At 41.8% G+C, this 10,924-nt stretch overlaps 1 protein-coding gene across 1 annotated transcript in view; it reads left to right on the top strand.

Moving 5' to 3' along the window:
- CNTN4 (contactin 4) overlaps positions 1–10,924 on the top strand; it is a 281,651-nt gene that overhangs the window by 51,658 nt on the left and 219,069 nt on the right. The window contains exon 3 of the mRNA XM_019504718.1: positions 6,785–6,880. Coding sequence (XP_019360263.1) covers positions 6,785–6,880 — 96 coding nt within the window. The remainder of the gene's footprint in view (positions 1–6,784; positions 6,881–10,924) is intronic.

Genomic DNA, 10,924 nt, shown 5'->3' with positions numbered 1-10,924 from the left:
GGCTAGCTAATTAGGAAAGGTCTAAAGTTTAGGGCTCGTACAAGAGCAAAATTAAATAATTGAAAAGAGGAACTAAGGGGAATGGGTGAGAGGTGGGGAACTTTGGTAAATGTGCTTAGATAATAGGGCACAGAGAATACAGGAGGTATTTTTAGCAATAGAAGAGGACAGACAATGGGAGGGAGTAGACCCCAGGCAACAGGGCATGGGCAGCAAGAGTGGAGAGGCACAACAGAAGAAAGGGTGATCAAAAAGAAGCAAAGGGAAGCAAAAGGAACTAACCAAATAATGTAAGGAGCAAGGCAGAAGAGAGAAGTGAGTTCTGCTCTCACTCCTTAGCATGGCAATATGTTTGTCCACGTGTCACCAAACTCAGAAAATACCGTGCAAGGCCTCTGTGTCCAGTTGGTGTGCTTCATGCAGGTGTGCAATTATAATTTTTGTTAAAAGGCCATTGCTAGCCATTCAATGGAGACTAAATGATAACCTTATCTGTGATTCCTGAGAGCAGCGAGGAAAGCCAAACACAAAATCTAACTGACATCTCAATATGACAAATCCCTGCGAAGTACCAAATGCCTTTAAGAAGGGTGCAGCTGTTAAAAAAAAAAAAAAAGAGGGGTATGTGTCCCAAATTTTCAAATCATAGATTCGAGGTTAATCTTGAATTTTTAGGGAGTTTCAAATTAATCTGTTTACTTTTTTAATGTGCAAATTCTGAGCATTTAAGACTTGGTTTTAAACATTCATGTTCTGAAGCTTGTTTCTTGTTTTGTCTTGTTGTTAAGGTATCCTTTTCTTAAAAGTGACAAATTGAAGAAGTCAGAAACTGTGAAGCACACATTGGATAGGCTATTTAGGTTTATGTAACCCTGCTGTCAATAAACCAAAATGGGAAAAAATCCACCTTATGGACTGCAGAATCTTTGAATTTGGGGGGAAAGTCAAAGTGGAGTGCATAAATGACAGGTTAAGAGCTAGTTGCAAGGGGAGACATACATAACTGAACCGCTTGCACTATAATTCACAGTCATCTGCAGCTGCAAAGGGTTGTTTTCATTTCTTCTCCGAAGCCATCCCATTGATCTTTATCATAGAAAATATAGAGAACAATTTTCCACCTACTCTTCATGCAGGGGTAGAGAGGCGCTGAAGAGGTGTGTTTCCTTTGATTGAGGATAGCATAAATCGAAGAAATGTGTAAGAGCACTACTTTTGCAATAAAGCTGCTTCTGGAGAGATTGTCAGCGAGTGCATTTAGCTTTTGTTTGGCAAGTGGTCTTGCCTCCATGTATTGATTGTTCAACTGTGCAGAATTTAATTCTAAAATGGAACATTTTGCACCATTTGACTAGGAGTTTCGGGGAAATTTTCTCCTTGCATTTCCTAATAAATGAGAGCACAACTGAGCCTCTTTTTTCAACACTTTGCTAATCCTGATGCTTTGTAACCCATTTAGCAAATCAGCAGCTCAGCTTTTTCACACTTCTCTAGAAAGATTTTATAGAAAAATAATGATGTAGTGAAATCTCTTATTAATAAAGTGTAATTATTTTTACCAGTTATACTATGGTACAATCATTTGCACACTATGAAGTTGTATAAAGAAAACAAAACTGCTGGTTCTGAAATAAATGGGCTAAATATGTTTTGCAGTGCATTAGCCTTTTCTTGAGTTTTAATTGTGTTGCCTCCTGTAGGACTAGATCATAAAACCCTTCATACACCCATTTATGATTAGTTGCCCACAACTGAAACCAACTGAGCTATTTGTTTTGAGTAGCAGGTTCACAGCTGTGCCTTTGTTCACTGAATAAGGCTAAGTACATGCATAAGTGCTTGCAAAGTCAAGGCCCTGTTTACAAAATTCAGTATGTTACAATGAATGATCTTTATATTTTCAACCTGGAATTTACTTGGAAGTGAGCTCCAAGTATTCCTTGCAGATCTCCCAAATGGGCTACTTCCTGCACTTTTCATATCATAAATAGATTACTAGGTGTTTTGCCGGCATCCAAAAAAAAACTTAGAGACTTTCTCTGTGTTCACACCCATCATTACACTGAATACTCTCTCTCCATGTAAATATAACCAGAATTTCAGAATTTCAGGCAACAATGATCTGATTATGACACATGACCAAAAGGCCCTTTATTCTCCCTCCCCACTCAATCTTTGACAGAGAAAAAACCAAGGTACACAAAGACAAAATGTATAAATGGTTCTCCCATTGTGGTTAATGGGGTTGCACACTCTAATCTAAATATTCATGTATTAAGTTAATATATTTAATTTACTGTTTGCTTATTAAGGGCAACCCTTGCTTATATTGGTGAGCACTGTTCATTGAAATAGTCTTTCTGGCTTCAGTAGGAATCCTTTGGTGTTCATGATTATAAGCAGTAAAGAACAAGGCTGAGTAGGGAAGAAGCAGTCCATAGTTTTTAGTACCTTTAAATGCAAAAGAGTTATGAATTTAGCAATATAAAATCATGAGATTTGTTTAAATGCTTTTTATTTGCCTTCTTGTTTCTGAGCCTTTGAGCCAGGTACAGACATTACACTTGTACCAATATAATAAGTGAGGAAGGATCCAGGGTTTCCGGTTCCCATGGGAAGATGGAAAAAATGCAGATTTTCCCTTTTAAGCAAGAAAAACATGGATTTTTCATTTTCGCAGAGGAACATGCAGGTTTTCCACTTTTGCAAAGAGCCCTCTGCAGGCTGGCAGAGCTCCAAGGGGAGCTCCTTGCCACTGCAAGCCCTGTGCCGCCCTAGCAAAGTGCCCCCTGCCCACCTGGCAGCAGAGGGGGTGGTGGCACAGAGTTGTACTCGTCACTGCTGCCAGGCGGGCAGGGGGCACTTTGCTAGGGTGATGCAGAGCTTCCAGAAGTGGCAGCAAACTTCCTTGTCCGACCCTGCCCTGCCCTGCCTTGCCATGCCGGGTCTCACCCACTGGGCCGCAGAGGCCCTGGGAGAGGGCAGCAAGGTAGGGAGCCTGAGCCCACAGCAGGCAGCCCACTCCCACCCCCACCCATGGGCTCTGTTCTGGCTGTGCCACCCTGGGGGGCCCCATAGCCCTGGCAGCTAGGGGCCCCTTCCAGCAGTTGGTGGCTGTGGATATGGAGTGAGGATTACCAGCAGGGCTGGAGGGTTGTGACTTGGGAGTGAGGGGCCTGGACTTGTGTCTTGGTGAGCAAAGGGGGCAGGGGGGAGCTCTGATTTTTTCATGATAAAAAACTCAAAAGCAAATACCAAAAATGTATAGGTACTTAGAATTTATTTTATTATAGTGGATGAGGTGCTGGTAGGTTTCCAAATTGCTTTCAAATTGTAAATATATCAATAAAACATTGTTTTCAACTGATACCTATGTATAAAGCGGTGTTTCATTTTAATCATGGATTTGGAGGTTTTTAATCAGAGGATCTGTGATTTTTTAAACAGAGAAACCAGGATCCCTGGTGATCAGAAATCGGCCTATACCCATAACAAAACAGAAGTACACTGCACACAGACTGAATTAAAAATGTAGGAACCTAGTCTAAGATTCCCCCCTCCCACCACCACCAAAGGGTGAATGTGCGTTCTGTTCATGACTGATCTAAACCACACCACTTAGAAAAAACTGTGCAACTTAGATGGATTCTGCCTTAGGCTTTTTGAATGTCTGTACCTATCCTTGAAGTGCACTAACTCCAAGGTTTTTCCCCCCTACAACCTAGAATGTAAACAGATTTGTATAAAAAAGACAAGCAAGACGCTCATGTAATCACTCCCCTCTAAGAGATGGAGCTGCAAGCAAAATATCAAATATGGGAAGACTCATGACAGAGGTGGCAACAGTAAGAATGTAATAATAAGCTTTAAATAATAAGCTTGCACTGGTCTGGAATCCTGTCTTTTGTACGGCTGCACTGTGCAAAATGTTTTCTTGTTCTCAAGCTGATCTCATTAACCACATGCGTTGCTCGAAGTGCAGGTGTTGACTTGAAGTAAGGCAGAAGAAAAACAATGGCAATAAAGTCTCACGATGGAGCAAAGACATGTCTTTGGATTTGTGCAACAGCAGCTCAACAGACTGGAGAAGATCTCCTGAGCCATGCAGTCTGCTCCACTGCTCCAGGGAACTGATCTTGCAATCTTTGCCCATGTGAATAGTCCCAAAGGAAATCATGATCAGTGACTATTTGTATGGTTAAGTCTACAGTTCCAGCCCCTTGGGCAGGGATGCCCTGCAACAGTCACTGTAGTGTGCTGCTGCTGTTACTTATTATTTATGCCTCCCTCCCTTGGCAGATTATTCCATTGTGAAACTGGTTCTCCTGCTAAAAAAAAATGTTTCCTAACATCACGTTTTATCACCCAGCCCACAACACCATTTTGGTTTCGTACCAATAATCCATACAAATGGGGTCTGTCCTGTCCTGCATCCTTGTGCAGTCATAACTCCTTGGGGAATTCTGGGTGCCCACACAACACGGAGCTGGGCCTCGAGAAAAATTGCTTCCCCATTACTAAGTGTAAAAGTCCATTTTCCCCTTCTTAAAGAGCTCTCGCCATGTTGATTTCCTGCAACTTCTCTAGACTATGAATAGCGACAGATTTGTAATGGATTAGGAAGGCAAAGAAAGTTTGCCAGACCAAAATACTGTTGGATAGACCCAGACCACTTGATGATGTCCAATCCAGAGGCTTCCACTAATGCTGTTCTTTCCTTATCCATACATTGTGCTGCATCCTGCATTGATTTTGCTACAGATAGGTCCAGATGTTCATCAGGATCTGTCAATATTATATTAATCATGAAAACGGCTAAGCACCTCTGCAAAGAGCTGACGGCCCTTAATGTACTCATTTAGTTGACTGACATCAGTAGGAGCTGAGACGTGCTGCTGTGTTGGAGCAGAGGTGTAAGGACACAGCCGGGCGCCTGGCACAGCTGCAACACATGAGGTCAGCAGTGACTTCTGGCCAGAGGAATAACAAGCTCCTTCACTAACTGGGGCAGGGGTGGGTTATACTATTGCTTCCAGCTGCTGCTTTGGCAATGCTTGAATCACACGGCTGCTGCAGCAATGGGTTTTTTCTGCCCTCCTGACCCCCGTTTAGTTGGTAACTGTGCCCCAGTCGTCACACCCTAGTTGCGCTACTGTGTTGGTGTGCTCACATTTACACAAACAACTCGCTGCAGTGCACAGGTTTCCTTCATTTCCCTTCAAGAGCTATCCATCCTCTGAATGTGGACAGTGTTATTTGATCAAGAAAAAGAGTGTATACTGCAGGATAATGGAACGTTTTAAGATGGACTCATGTAGAGAGTAGTGGTCCAATGAAATTAAGTTGACCATTATGTAAATATGGCTAATCTTGTAAGTAACCAGCACTTTCATTGCAATCACTATTTTTACTTAGCTTGTGTTATTTGGGGGGTATGGGCCATCTTTTTTGTCTGTGTTTGTGTTTAAAATACTCAAATCCTGGTCCAGGACTGGGGCCCCTTGGTACTATCTCAATATGAATATTATAATCCATCTTCCCCTCCAAATAATGCCTTCCCTATATTCATATGCTCACAGTGACTGAGGCAGTAGTGAAAATCTCTCAGCCCAAGGGGCAAGAGAGAAGGAGACTGCTGTCACACAGACCATTTGCACGTATGTAACCATACTCCTATAAGCCAAGAGCATATTTTTGCAGGATTTAAGAAAACTCTTTGAGATTAAAACCTGATTTAGTGCTGTGTCTGAAACAGAGCAGAGACTTCCTCCAATTTCTGTACTGTGCATGCATCTATGTTAATTCTTAAAAAACATATTGAAGGAGATAATGTTCTCATTTTGCTATGCTATGATCATTTTCTTATTGTTCAATGCGTGTATTGCTTGTGTACTTGCTGTGTCTTTTTGTTGCACCAAAGGACAATTTTGATATAGCCAAAAATGGCTCAGCTTCATTGAAAGCAAAAAGAAGTGAAGACTCCAAAGCAAGTCTCTGTATAAAATAAAAGGGCTACTTAAGTGACTCACTGCACAAGAGCTCCCACAGCAGCTGATGCTTCTGATCAATATTTGGTGCCAGGACTTGGGTCACTAAGTATGGCATCAACAATTAACAGTAGGTTTCCTCAACCCAGTGTGTAGGGCAGGGAGAGAGAAAATGTTTTCACGGTGCCTATAAGAAAGCATATGTGGGTGGGGAAGATAAAGTGAAAAATGTGGTGTAATAAAGCACGGTGTAGCTAATGTATGTCAGCTGTATCAGGGGGCTTTGCTACTGGGAACTTCGCAGTGCTCAGGATTGCAGATCTGCATTCCCACGCAGGCTGTGTGAGGCACCAATAGCAAGGCTCCTACAAAAGACAAAGAATCATAATCTGCAGGCGCTCAGGCACGGGGTGTAAAATGAGTGAGGATAAACGGCAGTTTACAGCAATACTTCCTCTCAGAATGGCTTTATATTAATTGCACGGGCGCCATATGTAATCAGAGTTATCTCTGGGGGAGAGTTCTGCCATAGGTGAATCAACAACTGTCCACCCCTACCCAGCCATAGTTATCCATGTGAACATTTATTGAGCATTTTGCTGCCTCTATTTTGCTGCCCTAGGTAGCAGCCTGTTTTTCCTATGTATTAGAAGCAGACTTCAGCAGACATCTCTTCCAAGTTCCTTTCATTTTGCATCTCCCTCAGAAAAGAAAACAGCCCTAACATACATGCAACCCTGCTGATTGACAACAATAATGCCATTTCATTCATTTCTTCCTTCTCTCTTTCTTAACAGATCTTGAAAACTTCAAAACAAGAACAAGAAGTACAGTCTCAGTCCGCCAAGGTCAGGGAATGGTACTGCTGTGTGGACCACCGCCCCACTCTGGAGGTAAATCATGCTAGTCGGGGCAATTCATAGGCCGCGGAACGGGGTGGGCCACCCGGGCCATGGTCCGAGCAACTTTTAGTATGTTAATTTATATAACCCACAAATGTGCAGTCGTCATTCCAGTTCAAACTTTTTAGCTATTTTTTTAACTGCATAGATTGCTAAATTAACATGCTAAAAGTTGCTCGGGCCATGACCCGGGTGGCCCACCCCATGTCATGGTCTATGGGGTAATTTGCAGGTGTCTCAGTCTCTTGCGCTTGAACACTTTTAAGGAAGGTTTAAATGTTTTCAAACCGGTGACAAATTGTGGGAAAGTATGAGACTGAGAGAATGATCCAACCTGAATGGTTTAATGGTTTTTGTTGAGCATCCAGACATGTTAGTACATCTTCAAAGTGAGCATGACAAATGCAGGCAAAGGGCTAAATTGCATAGTATAAATGCATGTGCCTTGGAAAAGAAAACATCACAAATACTAGTATATACATATTCAGGAGATAAACCAAGATTGCTTGGAGGATGTAGAAGCCACTCTTTATAAATCTACATATTTGGTCTTCTCCAAGAAGGGATGAATGGCAGGCTGAGCCTTTTTCAGCACATTCTTCTGCTTTGATCTGGAAAAACCCCCTTCCTCTCCTAATTCAGTCACCTCCTTGCTGCTCAAGCTTTTTGCTTTATCTTCCATTTCATGCCCAGATTGCTCCAAATTACATATTAGCTAGGAGGACTGAACTACCATCCCGCTGCACCACTAGTCCCCTTGCAGATATAGGGTTTTATTTATTTCTGGGGAAAAGGGAGTGTCAGTGAGATCCACAAAGATCCTGGGATTCCTCTTATGGCTTTTAGTGCCTCTCTGTGAAATTGTGAGCACCACAATCTGGAGCTCCAGGCGGGATGGAACAAAATGTCCACCACGTGAAGTCGATGATCCTTTTTGGTCCACTACCATTTTTTTTTTTTATAGATACCTATTTAAACCCACCAGGATTATAATGCTTATGAAATGTTCAGAAATATGTCCTATTTTCCTTTTGGAGCTTACACAAAAATAATCAGTAGTGCAAACCTTTGATGCTTTAATCTGTACCCTCCTCCTGACCTCATTCCTTACTACTTCCAAAGCTACAGGAACAGCAGTGATCATGATCTTATAATATTTATTTTGTGCAAACATGTAGCAAATCTTACATCTGTGCAGTGGATTGGACTAGATGACCTTTGCAGTCCCTTCCACATTGCTGTGAATAGGCAAGAAATGCCTATAGCAAACTTTGCTAGGAGCACAGCGCTGAAGATGAAAGAGCTGAAAAAAAAAACGTGTGGTAGCATGGAGCAAATATTTACAGTGTTCAATTGGGCTGCTAAAGCAATAGATTGGACTGTCTTTATCTAACTTCTCATCATTATCTATCTGCAATGTGTAATCACTGCACAAATGTTGCTGGTCAGAAAATAATTTAGTCCCTTTTAAAATCCAGCCACCGTAAGTTATTCTCTTATTTATAACATTATGCACATCTCTAGATCATTATGGTGAGGGTAGTTTCCAGTTGGGCATTTCCTAACAGTTAATGGCAGTCTGAGTTAAAGCCTTTTGTCTTCCCCTCAGTGCTGCTCTTCCTCTTGGTCACTAAGGGTGAAAGGTACCAGTAAATAGCACTTCTCTCCCGCTATGATGGAACACCTATAGGACACCAAGTCCTCTGGACTGGTCTAGCTCTTGGCCTTTATACTGGCCCTCCTCCATACATAGATGCACATAGAATTCCTCTACCCACAAGAAACAAGTTTTTCTCCAGGATACACTACCTATTAATCTCAATGAGATTTGCAACCATTTACTCCAAGGCAAAATTTGACCCTTTACATTGTGATGCCAAGACTTTAAACATTGGGTAGAGAAACAACAGGATTTGATCGGGGTAATAATATTGCTTCCAAATTTGTACAACCTTGAGTTTCTTATGAGAAGATATGCAATGTCCTCTTGATTCTAAATGCATGCATTTTTTGTAAGGAAATATCCAAATATCTGTAATGGGGAAATGAGAAAGAAAACGTCACAATAGCTGTTGTCTACATATGGCATACAATGATTTGTTCCCATCTGCCAGCATGTGATGCTTATCAAAACCTTGTTCCTAATGCTAACATCACTAATGCTGGTATCCAAACAAGGAAGTTACTTTATCAGCAATGAAAAGGTTATGTTATTTCAGTGGCAAAAACCAGTCTGATTTCATAAACTAGCAGATTTTATAAATGGATAAATATAACTGAAGACTGTAATGATTTTTTAAACTAAAGTGTCACTTAAAGAAGATAATTAAAACATTTAGAAAATTCAAAACAATGGTTTTTACTTAAAATCATACACATCTGGTTATAAGATCTGTGTTGGATGTATGGTGCCAAGTCAGGCTTAGTTGGCTGGGTATTTATTTAAACCCATGCATTTCTGTTACAGCTGTTACAAATCAAGCATTAGTGAGATAAGTTAGTCACTTATTATATCACCTTGACTGGTATTAGACTCTATCACAGGCAATGCATTATGTGGCCAACAAGCAATGGAGCATTTTGGCTGAACTCCTGCACTCGGAAACTATTTCAAGCACTCCACATCTACAGAGTCAACTCTATGGGTCATGTCTTCTTTTTTTAAATAATTATAATGCTTTTGTACCTGTCTCCTCTTTGAATCTTTTCTCATCAGCTAGCTGAGAATTGCATGGCAACCCATTTATCAAGATGTTACACTTAGTGCTCAAACACAATTGACTAGGGAAAGAAGTTACACATAAGCTGGTATAAGTGATCAGAAACCAGTTCAAATCTGTAACACAATAGAGGTTCAATGCATATAAACTGCTTTCAAAATGGCCAAACCAGTTTAAGATAAGCCTCTATGGATATAGTGTCAGACTTATCTGATTAAGGTTAAATCAGTTTATTGAACTGCTATTCCAGATCCCCTCCAGACTCAAGTTACCTCACAGTCCCCCAGCATCCCAGAATGCTTTGCACCTTCCCTGAAAACACCCCTTCCGCCCCCACAGGTTGGGCAGGCTAGCCTTGGCCCAAGCTGTCTGCTCCAGCCCAGCAGGTAGATGTGCTCTAACACCCCCCAGGCTTCTGGCCTGGGCCACTGCAGGCATGTGGCTGCATTTCTGGAATCAAAAGTGAACGTCTGTTCCCTGGCTTATTGGTTCAGTCTATGCAAGTTAGACTAACCTGTGAAGATTAAATCGATTCAGCCTCAGACTTTTTGACTGTTTGCACTTAGCCAATGAGACAAGCCCAGGAATTCCTCCACTTACTTCCCACCAGCTGGCAGGAAACCTTGTCAAGTCTGCCAGCATCACTTGGCTCCTGGGCTTCACAATCCCCAGCTAGACAGCTACTTGAAAGAAGCAGAATTAAAAAAAAGGTTTGGAAGGCCCCTGGGTCTGTGAGTGTAATGACCTGTGAGATCTGCCTATGCCTACAGATCAAGAGAGCTTTTCGTTCCAAATGCCCTCAGTAAAACTTGCTCAAAAGCCTTTACGTCAGGATAAAGACCGTAAGGACATCTCCCTGACCGGGGCCAAGCAGTGCATATATTTTTGCAGCGATGACAGTGTTCTACATTTGTTTACCAAAGGCACACTTAGTGTTGTGGCTGTGCAGGGATGACAAGGACGTCTGCCTACCTAATTTATCTAACTAGGACACCTTTCACTTTTGGATTTCAGGGGATTATTCCTTCTTGTAAAAAACAGCAGAATTATAAGTACTGGAATCTGCGTGGCTGTGTCCATTGGGTCATTGTTCTTGTATCTGTGATCAGGTACTTAAGTTGCACAACACCCAGCACCATAGCATCTAACCATTAGCTGCCTGGTTTCTGTAGTAGAAACTGTAGCCCTGAGCTAGGTACTTGGTCTCTCTGACCTATGCTTGGGGGAGTTAGAACAATTTACAACAGCCATCATGCTAAACAGGGAGCTGTCTAGGCTAGCAATTGCAAACACTAATGATAAGGGTGTATGTAAA

This window comes from Gavialis gangeticus, unplaced genomic scaffold (assembly GCF_001723915.1).
Source record: "Gavialis gangeticus isolate Ggan-Ray unplaced genomic scaffold, GavGan_comp1, whole genome shotgun sequence".
Lineage (NCBI taxonomy): Eukaryota > Metazoa > Chordata > Crocodylia > Gavialidae > Gavialis > Gavialis gangeticus.
This window is presented reverse-complemented; position numbering and strand designations above follow the sequence as displayed.